Source organism: Lissotriton vulgaris, chromosome 6 (assembly GCF_964263255.1).
Source record: "Lissotriton vulgaris chromosome 6, aLisVul1.2, whole genome shotgun sequence".
Taxonomy (NCBI): Eukaryota; Metazoa; Chordata; class Amphibia; order Caudata; family Salamandridae; genus Lissotriton; species Lissotriton vulgaris.
The window spans coordinates 1003825343-1003839132 of record NC_141694.1 but is presented as its reverse complement, the minus strand read 5'-3'; the positions used below and the strand labels follow the sequence as shown (position 1 = coordinate 1003839132).

General features: G+C 53.9%; 1 protein-coding gene across 18 annotated transcripts in view; it reads left to right on the top strand.

Moving 5' to 3' along the window:
- The window catches only part of AFDN (afadin, adherens junction formation factor), a 2152715-nt gene that overhangs the window by 1402404 nt on the left and 736521 nt on the right, over positions 1 to 13790 (top strand). For all 18 annotated transcript variants that reach the window (XM_086927064.1, XM_086927054.1, XM_086927053.1 and 15 more), the window contains one exon: positions 2366 to 2431. In XM_086927064.1, the coding sequence (XP_086783190.1) occupies positions 2366 to 2431 (66 nt within the window). The remainder of the gene's footprint in view (positions 1 to 2365; positions 2432 to 13790) is intronic.

Below are 13790 nucleotides of genomic sequence, written 5' to 3'. Positions count from 1 at the left end.
AAGCACGCTATCCTATGACAAATGGTTGATATTCCCATTCCCGCCATAACATAGCTTTTTTAAACAAGAGGCTGAACTTTGTTCTTTAATTACAGCCGTGACTTTCACATTGGACATTTATTAGCACAATGGTTTGTGTTTTTCTGTAGAGGATGCTAACTCGCGTTCTTTGCCTTTTCCCACAACGTTTAATAACAGAGAGTATTACCCAACGTAATGCTATTCGTGTAACACCACTGATACAATGCAACTCTGCGTCAACCCGATAGATAGAATTATAACCTTTAGTTTACATGAGCAAGACGCATCTGTGCAGCAAGCGTTTCACCCCCTACGCTACCTTCTTCGTGCGACTCATCTTTGTAAAGATAGGCAGCCGTGAGAACCTATCATGGAACCTGGGGGTTCTACTGAAACAAATTAGAAGGCTTCTGGGCAGCCAGTTGTAGGGCTGGGGTAGAACCCGGCCTCATGTTAGACTGAGCCTGCCCGGTGACTGACCCAGCCTGTACCCGTGCCCTATCGGTCTTTCAGAAGTAGCGGCATATCTGAAACATTCCCTCATATATGTATGCCTCGACTTGGAAAACTTGTTTAAATCAATGCCTCAGAATATGGTCGGCTGAACAGGGAAGCAGGTTCCGGGACTACTTCTGGTGTGAAAGGCACGGGTGAACCCGCCTGGAACAGCTGGAGCACGAATGCAGCACTGCGCATGGCTTTAAACTTCCTAGAGGAGGACAAGTCAGAATTTTAAAAGGGAGAGCCCTTTTCTGTAAAAAAAAGTTAAACACGGCTAGATCACTGTTTGAGAGAGCCCTTCCACCAGAAAATCAGAGTGCAACAGTCACCGTCAAAGAAAGGTGGTGGCTTGGTGTTTTGTGTGTGGCTCTGTGTGTGTGTGTGTGGCTGTGTGTGTGAGGCTCTGTGTGCGTGTGTGTGTGGCTCTGTGTGTGTGTGGCTCTGTGTGTGTGTGGCTCTGTGTATGTGTGGCTCTTTGTGTGTGTGTGGTTCTCTGTGTGTGTGTGTGTGTGTGGGGCTCTGTGTGTGGCTCTGTGTGTGTGTGGCTGTGTGTGAGGCTCTGTGTGTGCATGGCTGTGTGTGTGTTTTTAAAACATAAATACAGCACGTTGTTATTTGCAATGTCAATAGCTCAAACTTGCGTGAATACGCGACCTATTGCATTGCAAATGCAATATGTCTCGCATTTGCGAGAGATTAAGCTATTGGTATTGTAAATGACAATGCCATTTATTTATCTGTTTTGAAAACCAACACATAAATAAAAAACTTGTCATTTACAATGCCAATAGCTCTAACTTTTGCAAAGGTGAGACCGTTGCATTGTAAATGCTTGTTGAAGGAAGGGGTTGATGGGATTTGGCAAACTCCAGTGGAAGGGAATTCCAAATCTGCGGGCCATGCTCGAGAATGCTCTGTCACTCGTTTTCTTTTTGTGGAAGATTTGAGGTTTCAGGAGAAGTGAGTTTGCACTTCGAGACTGACGGCCACCCCCTGATAATTCAAGTTTTTGAACCAGATGGATGGGGTTCTTGAAGTGCAGTGCCTTGTGAGTCAGGCAAGCGATCTTTAGTTTAATTCTATCTTCATAAGGTAACCAGTTTAGGGATTTTAAGGCTGGGGATATGTGCTCATTTCTGTTTGTCCCAGTAATCAATCTGGCTGCGGCATTAATGGAAGACGGAAGTGGAACCAAGCTTTGTTTGGGGAGACCGCAAAGAGTTTAGCTGCCGTAATCGAGCCTTGGTAATACTAAAGCTTGAACCGCCCATTTGAAATCTTTTTGTGGGAGGAATTGTTTCAGATTCCTTAGTAGTCTCCTCTGATGTTTAGCATGATCAGGTGCCTGTCTAGGGTGATTCCAAGAGATTTAGCAGAGTTGATAAAGTGGGGAAAGCAGTTGAAGGCTGATAGGTGATGGATCCAGAGGTCAATCATGAGGGCATGGTTAGGAGGAGCAATGAGGAGGGTTTCTCTTTTGGAGGTGAAGAGCATGAGGTAGTTTTCAGTGAGCCTGTTTTGGGTGTTCATCAAGATGCAGTTGAGTGAAATGAAGTCTACTGGGGAGGAGACTTTCAAATAAAATTGGGTGTCATTTGCGTACATGTGAAAGAGAATGTTCAGAAGTTCAGAAGTGCTAATGTTAAGCGGGTAAGTGTTTTTGTACATACAAAAGAGGCGAGCAAAGCAAACACCAGCAAAATATTTGGGAAGTTGCATTATCATACTAACAATCCGGGGGTTGATTAGGAAGAACCATAAATCATGATGTATTTTCTGTGATATTTCATAGACAAGTAAAAACATTAATTTGTGCCTGGTTTCTTTCTCTCTCTTTCTTTAGGGTGCAGGCCAGGACAAGTTGGGGATCTATATCAAGTCGGTTGTGAAAGGAGGTGCTGCAGAATTGGTTTGTAATGCGGAAATACTTTTATATTTTTCTGTCAAATATCCCTTTGATTTTAAATCCTAATAACTTTGGACTTAAAAGGAGTGTTGAAACATAGAGACTTAATTCGTTTAGGAATCTTGTCACTTTTTGACCATTTTCCAAGGTGATGCACTTAGAGATTTACTTGTGCGATACCAAGGAAGAAGCTCATTGATATATTCAATATAATATGTGATCTTATCAGTGGATTGTTCCCTTCATTACACAGCTCCGCCTGGTTGCTGCTTCCCCGAGCTCCCTGCTGCTGACCATCTGTCAGTGGTGAGAGGCCCTCCTCCGCCCTGAGGTTCCCACCTGCACCTCATCCCTGGTGGTCTAGTGCTAGAGAGCCTAGCTGTTCTGACTTCTATCTCTCTCTTCTACCTTTCTCTGAATCTTTTCTGTCTTTTCACGTCTTTCACCTTTTGCAACTTTGTTCCTGCTGCTGCGATCCACCACAGCCTACCCCTCCAAGGCAACTTCCCCCTCCCCACGTTTCCTGCCACCCAGCTGACCAGTCTCCCCAACCCTCCCCCGCACACTACTTAATGGCAGACGCTGCACGGGTGCTGAATGCTCACCAAAGACAAGCCCGTCTGCCCCCGGACCGCACCCAGCGCCACGGACCCTGGTCCTCTGACCTGCCGCTGATACGTCTGCACCCTCCACATCCTCAACACCAGATGCGACACTGCCTTCCTCCTGGCAACGCAGAACAACACCCATGGCCCCTATTTTTGCCACCACTGATGCCGCACCCTCACCCACCTCTGCACTACAGCTCCTCCCAACACTGGGTCGGCCCACAGGGTACCCGACGCTCTCAGCTGCATCCTCCTCAACACTCGCTCCCTCCACAAACAAGCCGTAGAAATCTGGGACCTTCTCAACTCATTCTCTCCTGACATGGCATTCCTCATAGAAAACTGGATGAACTCCAGCACAGGCTCGGACATCGCCACCCCCATCCCCGACGGATAAATGATCACCGCAAGGACCACACCAACGAACCAGAAGTGGGCATTGCTGTAGTCCACAAAAACACCCTCCGCCGCCGGACCACCCACTCAGACAACCCAACTACAAGCATGGAACACCTCCACCTCCAAGTCCAGACCAACCCAAACACCACCTTCCGTGGCACACTCGTCTACAGACCTATTGGCCACCCGCCCGCCCTTCATCAACGCCATCATCAACTTCATCTCACCCCATGCTCTAGGATCCACCAACTATATCCTACTTTGCAACCTCAGGTTTCATCTGTAGCACCCCAATGACCAGAATACTGCATCCCTTTTGGAGAACCTCTCTAGCGTAGAACTCAAACAGCTAGTTATTGTAGGAAAGTGCCCCTTTTTTCACAGTTGCCCCCCTCACTTTTTGGCTGATGTTGATGTGCTTTGACTGAGTGTGCCCTGAGTACCTGCCAACCAGTTACCCAGGGCCTATGTTTTTTCCCTAAACTGAACTGTTGCAACACACATGCACGCGCACACACACACACACACACACACACGCTGCGTGTTTCGGTGCAGAACAAACTAAAGAGTAGACATGGCACATATCCCTCTGTGCCATGCCTACAAGCCGCTGCTCTGGCATAGGTAAGCCACCACTCTAGCTTGGTGCACTATACAAGTGGGGAGGGTACAGTTGCATGAGCCCTGTACCCCTACAGCGTCTAAGTCAATTCTTAGACATTAAAAGTGTACTAATGCCATGAAGAGTATATGGTCTGGCAGTTGGTTATTACGAACTCTACAGCACCATAATGGCTTTCCTGAAAACTGGGAAGTTTTGTATCAAACTTCTCAGCCCATTAAACCCACACTGATACCAGTGTGGGATTTAATGAAAAATGCACTCAGAGAGTATCCTGTAGATGCCCCCTGAAAAACGACCTAACTCTTGTTTCCTGGCTGAGTGACTGTCGCCATCTGCCACCACCAGACATGCTTCTGGACCCCTAGGTCGAGAGTGTGCTGCTCACTGGGTCTTGAAACAAAGCACATCCTGGGACAAGGTGCCAAGCCTCCTACCCCAGGATTGGCAGGGTCCACGAAGGGGAAGCTTCTAAGGCTTGCCACCTTTGTGAGCTACCCCAGCCATTTGCTGTTCATGGTAACTGGCCCCCACCGGTTCTGACTCCCACTTTGGGCGGGAGAATCGGCGGGGAAAACCAAGTTATGAGGAGAGGTGTGCCCACCTTTGCCAACCCCACCCCTCAGGCGGGGAAGGTGAGGTGCAGCACAACTCTGTCCCCGCCGTCTTGAACATGGAGAGACCCAGCCAACCAGAATGAGACTTATGCCCCACTCTCACTGAAGGGTGGCATAATAGGGGGTGTACCCACCCCAAGGAAGGGACCCATTGGTCCCAACCTGTAACTACCTGTAACACTCCAAAATGTAGTATTTATGGGCAACCCTGAACCTTTACTCCTCAGACAAAAAGAACCATGAAGAAGGACTGAAGAGCAGTGCTGAAGAAGAGGACATCAACTGACTTGGACCCAGCCCTACTGGCCTGCCCTAACCTCAACAGACTACAATAAAGTCCCGGTGTGTCCTGCAGCCAGCATCCCCCAAGAACCCGGTGGACCTGCCCTACTTTTTCAAAGCAGAATTTGTCTCCTGTACGCACCGGATTTGCTCACCCACAGATAATGGCTCCAGCCAAATCCGTGAGTCTGCACCTGACACCCACGGCCTGAGTTTGAGTTGCCCAACACCACGAGGGGGTCCCCCCCTGCTGTCCTGACCTGGGATTTGGTGATCCCTGACCTGCCCCAGACTCCAACCGACGCCCGCAGCCCCTTTGTGGAGGATCCTCCCGACTGGAACCGGTAAGAGAAACCTGACGCCAAAAGACACCCCTGCCCTCAACATCCAACAGCCTTGGGTGGCCCAACAGACGGTGTCCTGGCATCCCAAGATATTCCAACTTACCTCTCCAACTGGTGGTCGCCTCCAGAAGATCTTAGTCTCCGAGCCTGTAGTGTATGTTGCAACCGGAGAAACCCTATTGAAATCAACTGGGCATCCTTCGCCAAAACAGCACCCTGCAACTGACCTCCCCTGTGCAGCTGTGGGTGCACCTTGTGTACTAAATCGGATCCCCCTTTGCCTTGAGCCAAATGCCTGGAGCTTTGCTCCCACAACCTTGTGACCTGCTTGTGAGCAACCATCAGCTGAAGGTGCCTTATCCCCCAGTGGTTAACATTAGGCCTCAGCGCTCTGTACCCGGCTGCCCTAGTGTGGCTGAGGGTGCTTTGAAAGTGTATCCTTGACCTTGGGTAACCCTGCTACTAACCTTAGGACACCACCTCCCAAAACCAAATACTTAACCGTAAACCGATAACACTGTGTTCGAGGCATATGAGCTGAAGATTGCACACTGTGCATAGATCGCCACCTAGTGTTGGGTCTGGATGTTTGCAGTTTGTTGTTGTCCTGAAAAGTTCTTTGGAAGTCACGCGCTAGGTGACTCCTCCTTTGGACCACATTGCGCATGGGCATCGGCTCCATCCCCAGATTGTTTTTTTCCGCCATCGGGCTCGGATGTGTTTCCTGCACTCTGGTTTGGAACCGAATTCCCTTTGGCGCGCAATCCTCACCCAGTTCGACGGTATTGTTTCGATCGCGCTCCACATCGAAGCAATTCTCTATCACTTCTAAGTCTTCGATTCTGGTCGTCGACGAAGGCCTTTGGGCCTACCCAGGCCTTACTTTCTGGCTCATGGAAAGGACGCCATTCAAGAAGTGTCCTCAATGTGGATTGAAGTTTCCCCACACCGACCTACATGAGGTGTGCAATCTTTGCCTTTCACCGGAGCACGAGGCCAAAGACTGTTCAGCGTGTGCCTCATTCCGTTCCAAAAAGACGATTCGGGACCGACGAGCTCAAAGAACTATGGCTCGCTCGTCAGCTTCGATCCCCGACGACATCTTCAAAGAGGGCGTCGACGTGCCAGAACACCAGCACGCCGAGGAGAGTATCGGATCCTCAGATGCTGAAGACTCAGACATCTGAAAGAAACACGTTAGTGTTAGATTCCTTACCTTAGAATATCCCCAGGCGTCAGTCTGGATCCGGAAACTTTTGCGTAGCAGTACCCCTGCGCGTCGGTAGGCGTCGTCTGCAGGCGTCCCCTGCGGCTCCGCGTCCGTCGTCGGCGTCGTGATGACGTCGCTGGAGTACATAGACGCCGCCTCCGCGCGCTGACGTCAGTTCTTCTTTTTTCCGCGCCAGTGGACGCAGATCTGAAGAGCAGTACTCCGGTCTTTGACCAAGTTTTTCGATTGTCTTTTTCTCTATTGTGCCTGATAGGATGCCTGGATTTAAGAATTGCGATGACTGTGAGCGCACGATGTCGGTCACAGACCATCACCGCCTCTGCCTCCGGTGTCTGGGCCCCGACCACGACGTGGACTCCTGCGTCGACTGCCGGGCCCTTACCAACAAGGCTCGGCGGGAGCGGTCCCGCAAGCTGCTGGAGCTCCGGGTGTCGGCCCCACGTCGGGACCGGGAGCGGTCCCGGTCCGGCCGGAGGTCGAGAGAGCGTTCGAGGGAGCGATCGCGGAGCCGCGCCGGGCGCTCCGGAAGTCGACACCACTCGTCATCCTCGTCAGGTAAGAAGCACAAGAAGTCGGGGCGTCGTCATCGTACCCCCGACTCCCCCCGACGCTCGCGCGATGCGGCCGGGGGCTCGGGTGACCCCAACCCCGCGGCTCCGCGAGAGTCACCGGCGCGGCCTGCCTCATACCCTCCGGTCCCTGGGCATGGTGCGACGCCTGAGGAGATCGAGGCGTTCCTCATGGCCATGAGGGCGCTCGCTTCTCCGACGGGGCCTACGGCGCCTTCGGGCCCAGTGCTACCGTCTGGGGGCCCTGGCGGTTCGGGTGTCCCTGCCTCGGCGCCGTCGGGTGCTCCGGCCCCGGCGCCGCCGACGGCTCCGACCCCGGCGCCGCAGGGGCCTTCGGGATCGGCGCCGGCTGGTCTTCCGGCCTCCCCGGCGCCGTTGCCATCGGGGTTACCCCCGACGCCGCCCCCGCGCAGCGCCGGTTCTCCGCTGCCGGTTCCGGCCGGCGGTGGGGTTCCGGCGCCGGCTCCGGGCGGCGCCGTCCCCTTACCTTCTCCGACGCCGGACGCGGCGCCGGACGGGCGTCGCTCGACGCCGGTCCCGGCGCCGATGGGGCCCATGAACCCCGAGGAGCCGGTCTTCATCATTGACTACGAATACGGAGAGGATGAGGAGTACGGTGAAGGTTGGGAGGGGTCCGAGGACCCTCTGGCTCGCGAGTGCCAGTATGACCCGGACTGGACAGGTGACTTGGGGGATGCCAGTGGTTTGGACGACTCCCCTAACCCTGGTTTGATCTCTCCTCCTTCCGTGGCGTCGGTGGAGGGAGCTGCCTATTCTGTGGTGCTGATGAGGGCTGCCAAGGCCTTCAACCTTGAGCTCCCCGTCGCGGCCGTGAGGCCTAACATCCTCACCGAGGTCTTCAAACCGCAGTCATGCCCACTGGAGCCTCTGCTGCCGTTTAATGAAGCCTTGTCTGACGTTCTGTTGGGCACGTGGTCCAGGCCCGCTTCAGGTGCGCCTGTTGATCGGAACGTGGCCAGGCGCCACCGTCCTTGTCCGGACGACCCCAAGTACCTGTCTACCCACCCCACTCCTGAGAGTCTGGTGATCCAGGCCTCGACCTCCCAGTCCGCATTCCCGTCGGCCCCGCCCGACCGGGAATCCAAGAGGTATGACCAGTTTGGCAAAAAGGTCTTCTCGTCCATTAGTTTGGGCCTGCGGTCTTGCAACACCGCCTGCCTCTTGGGCCGCTACACCCACTCTGTGTGGGATACGGTCGCGGAGCTGCTGCCAGAATGCCCCATGGAGGTGCGGGCAAAGCTCGGTCAGGCTGTGGCTGAGGGCCGAGATGCAGCGAAATATTCAATTCGGTGTGGTCTTGATACGACCGACTCGCTGGGCAGAGCTATGTCTACGACGGTGGCGATTCGTCGTCACGCCTGGCTGAGATCCGCCAATTTTTCGGCTGATGTCCAGAATACCCTGATGGACATGCCGTTTGATGGCTGTCACCTGTTCGGTGACAAAGCGGACCACGCGCTGGAACGCTTCAAGGACTCCAGGGTCACGGCCAAGTCCTTGGGTCTCTCGACCCAGCGTCAGCAACCGGGTTCGTTTCGTCCCTTTCGTGGCCAAGGAAGGGGCGCCCCCACACGTGCTGCCAGCCACGCGCCGCAACAATCCTTCCAACGCGGTGGCGGCCGTGGAAACCGCCGTGGTGGCGGTCGGGGACAACGGCGGGGTCAGACCACACCTTCCCCCGCAGCATCTACCCCAAAATCCTCCTAGTCCGTGCTTTCGGCCCCATGTGACGCCAGTGGGTGGCAGGGTTCGCCATCACCACGCTCACTGGCGCACGATCACGTCGGACAGGTGGGTGCTGCAAATTGTCCGAAGGGGCTACTCCCTCCCCTTCGAGACCTCTCCTCCAGCCATGCCACCGCAGAACCACCGTGTGTCGGGGGACCACTTGACACTTCTGCAGGAGGAAGTTACGGCCCTCTTGGCCAAGGGGGCCATCGAGCGCGTTCCTGGGCCAGAAGTAGGGCGTGGTTGTTATTCCCACTACTTTCTGGTGCCCAAGAAGGACAAGGGGGGCCTACGTCCTATCTTGGATCTAAGGAACGTCAACGGCTTCCTCCGGAAGGAGAAGTTCAAGATGTTGACGTTAGCTCAGGTCTTGGCTGCTCTGGACCCGCAAGACTGGATGGTAGCGTTGGACTTGCAGGACGCCTATTTTCACATCCCCGTCCTGCCGGCCCACCGGCGTTACCTGCGGTTCACGGTAGGCCAGGAGCACTTTCAGTTTATCGTGCTCCCCTTCGGCCTTACCAGCGCCCCACGGGTGTTCACAAAGGTGATGGCGGTGGTCGCAGCCCATCTGCGCAGGTTAGGGGTTTCAGTCTTCCCCTACCTAGACGACTGGTTGTTGAAGGCGGGCTCGCCCCAGACAGTCGTCCACCACCTTCAGATGACGGCAGACCTCTTGCACGACCTGGGGTTCTCCATCAACGTGCCGAAATCACACCTGTGTCCCTCTCAAAAGCTCCTTTTCATCGGAGCGGTTCTGGACTCGGCGCAGTTTCGGGTTTATCCTCCGGAACGGCGGGTTCGGGATATTCAGGCTTTGATTCCCATCTTTCAGCCGCTATCCCGAGTCTCGGTCAGGTTGACGCTGCGGCTGCTGGGACTGATGGCTTCCTGCATCCTTCTGGTGCATCACGCCAGGTGGCGGATGCGGGCTCTGCAGTGGGACCTGAAGTTTCAGTGGGCCCAGCATCAGGGCAACTTGTCCGACCACGTCTTGATCTCGGAGGGCACTGCGAGACAACTGCAGTGGTGGCTTACGGACCGCGATTGGGTCAGGGGCAAGTCCCTCTCCCTTCCCCAACCGGAGCACGTTGTCGTGACGGACGCGTCCCTCCAGGGCTGGGGTGGCCACTTGGGAGAGGCAGAGATCAGAGGCATCTGGTCTCCGGCGGAGTCCCGGCTCCATATCAATCTGTTGGAGCTGCGGGCGATTCGTCTGGCACTGAAGGCATTCCTCCCCTTTGTCAACGGGAGTGTAGTGCAGGTGTTCACCGACAACACCACCGCCATGTGGTACTGCAACAAACAGGGCGGAGTGGGGTCGTGGACCCTTTGCCAGGAGGCTCTGCGCCTCTGGCAATGGCTGGAACGTCAGGGCGTGACTCTGACGGTTCAACACCTGGCAGGTTCTCTGAACGCCAGGGCGGACGAACTCAGCCGTCGGTGCTCGATGGATCACGAATGGCGTCTGAACTCGGACGTGGCGCAAGGCATCTTTCTGCAATGGGGAGAGCCTTGGTTAGATCTATTCGCCACAGAAGAGAACGCGCAATGTCATCAGTTCTGCGCGTTGGAGTTTCCAAGACGGCACTCGCACGGCGACGCCTTTCGGCGCGAGTGGAGTTGCGGTCTGTTATACGCCTTTCCGCCTATACCACTTCTGCCCAGAGTGCTGAAGAAGATCAGGCGCGACCGGGCCCAAGTTATCCTTGTGGCTCCGGACTGGGCTCGAAGGTACTAGTATCCCGAGCTACTCAGCATGTCAGTCGGTCCCCCGATCCGCCTGCCCCTTCAGGAGGACCTTCTGTCGCAGCAGCAGGGGACGGTCCTCCACCCGAACCTGTCCAGTCTCCACCTCCATGCTTGGAGATTGAGCGGCGGCAGTTGAGGCCATTTGACTTGCCTCCTGAAGTCTGTGATGTTATTCTGGCAGCCAGGCGTCCCTCCACTAAGTCGGTATACGCCTGTCGGTGGAACAGATTTGTGGCATGGTGCACAGCAAAGGCTGTGGACCCTCTTTCTGCCCCTCTTTCGGAGGTTCTTCTGTTTCTTCTTTCTCTTGCCCAGCAGGGCTCTGCTCTGGGCACTATCAAGGGCTACCTTTCTGCCCTTTCAGCCTTTTTGAGGCTTCCTGATCAGCCTTCTTTGTTCAAATCCCCGATTGTAACTCGATTCTTGAAAGGCATCACTCACATGTTTCCACCTGTTCCGTTTGTGATGCCTCAGTGGGATTTGAACCTGGTTCTAACTTTCCTGATGTGTGCTCCCTTTGAGCCCCTTCATTCTTGCCCTCTCCGTCTCCTGACTTTAAAGACGGCTTTCCTGGTTGCCATCACCTCTGCCAGGAGGGTGAGTGAGCTCCAGGCTCTTTCTGTCCAACCTCCTTTCCTGTCCATTCATCCTGACAAGGTGGTTCTGAGGACTAGACCTTCTTTCCTGCCCAAGGTTGTTTCGGCCTTTCACATCGGGCAGTCCATCACCCTCCCTTCCTTCTTCCCGCCTCCGCATCCTTCAAAGGATGAAGAGCGGCTCCATCGGCTGGACCCAAAACGTGCGCTTTCATTTTACATGGATCGCACACGCCAGTTCCGGGTGGATGACCAACTGTTTGTTGGCTACGTGGGTGCGAAGAAGGGACGGGCGGTTTGTAAACGAACCATCTCTCGATGGGTCGTCCTCTGCATCAAAGCGTGCTACTCTTTGGCTCGGAAGGAGCCTCCTGTTGGGCTGAGGGCCCATTCCACTCGGGCCGCGGCGGCTACTACTGCCCTGGGCCGGGGAGTCCCCTTGCAGGACATTTGCCAGGCGGCTACGTGGGCCTCGCTGCACACCTTTGCGAGGCACTACTGCCTGGACAGTCAAGTCCGGAGGGATGGCTTCTTTGGCCGTTCTGTCCTCCAGGACTTTCTGGTGTAGTTTTGTATTGGTTCGCAGACCCACCACCGGGGTTGGTATTGCTGGGGTATGTATTCTAAGGTAAGGAATCTAACACTAACGTGTTTCTTTCAGATGAACAAGTTACTTACCTTCGGTAACGATATATCTGTAAGAAACATTAGTTAGTGTTAGATTCCTTACCGAACCCACCCATCCTCCCCGTTCTGCGAACTGATACCTAGGGTTAAGGTCATCCCTTTCAGGGCCCTAGTTTTTACATGGCACCAGTGTTGGTTCTCTCATGGCTCTGCGTCTCCTGGCGCGGAAAAGCTGTGTGCAAAGAACTGACGTCAGCGCGCGGAGGCGGCGTCTATGTACTCCAGCGACGTCATCACGGCGCACGACGCCGACGACGGACGCGGAGCCGCAGGGGACGACTGCAGACGACGCCTACCGACGCGCAGGGGTACTGCTACGCAAAAGTTTCCGGATCCAGACTGACGCCTGGGGATATTCTAAGGTAAGGAATCTAACACTAACTAATGTTTCTTACAGATATATCGTTACCGAAGGTAAGTAACTTGTTCGTCAAGGACATTACTCCAGCTCAACTGGTTGTAAGTAAGACCGTCGACCCCAACCCTTCCTCGACACCCACAAAAAAGGCTTCGGTCAAACCCACACCTTCGAGCCCGGGTGCACACCGAGACCCTGCTTCCCACGCCCCACCTTCGGGCCCGGCAAAGAAGCCCACTAAGCCTTCAGGCAGCTCGGGCTCGAGCCAGCCTATTCCCGGTGCCAATCCTATACCGACACTGAAGAAGAAGCCATCTTCCTCTACCACGCCGACCGTTGCTCCGACACCTAAGCACACAGCACCGAAGACTGGCAGCGGCTCATCAATGCTGAAACCGCACTCGGAGCCGAGTAAAAAACCACCCAAAGCTCCAGATTCACACGCACGGAGCCGAAAAAACACCCGGAACCGAAAAAACAGGTCCAGGTAAAAGACATTTCAAAAGGGCAAACTTCTAAACCAGCTACCGACTCGGTGCCGAAAAAACCTACGGAGCCGAAAACTTCGACGCCAAAGGATCTGCCCTACTCAGAGGAACTTTTTACACCAGATCCACATAAAAAAACTCTTATAAAGGATCCTAAAACTGGACAATTGACTCTCAGCTCCAAGAAGAGACCACTTGAGGAGCCAGCACCTCCTCCCCCTCCAAAGAAGAGAGACATTGCAACCTCTCTATTAAGGGTCCATTCTCCACCACCTCCCCATACTGTTCCTCCTCCTACAACTCCTCCACCACATCATTCACCTACACCATCTACTAATCCAGACGATGATGTATACACAGATTCTGATGACACAGGTGGGGGTGCACATGACCCAGCAGGGACCAATAGTCCCCCCTCAGTCACCTAATCCATGGGATGATTACAACACCCCTTATGTGCCTTACGTCCCACAAGATGATGTATACCTTTTCAGACCTTCCCCACCAGAGGACCCTTTAGGTTTTAACCTACTAGTCCAAAGGGCTGCACAATATCATGGGGTGGACTTACACACCGATGCAGTAGAGGAAGACTTCCTATTAGACACTTTTGACAACACACAAAGGTCTACTGCCATTTTGCCAATGCTTAAAGGTGTCATCAAGCACGCAACCGAGGTTTTTAAGGATCCTGTCAGGGCTAGGGTCCTCTATCCTCACATTGAGAAAAAATATAAAGCTGCCCCTGCAGATCCAGTTTTTGTTAAAGGTCCAGCACAATTAGATTCTTTAGTAGTCTCTAATGCACGTAAATGTGCTAATTCCCAGACATCAGGTGAGGCCTCACCACCAGACAAAGAATCTAAGCTCCTTGCGCCGCCGGCAAGCGAACAGCGGCACAAGCAGCTAACATCTGGCGCATTGCCAACACCCAAGCGTTGCTGGCAAGATATGACAGGGCACATTATGATGAACTGGAGTCCATAATGCAGCACCTACCAGACAAATACAAAAACAGGGCTAATGAACTTCTACAGGAAGGTAGAAATATTACTAATAC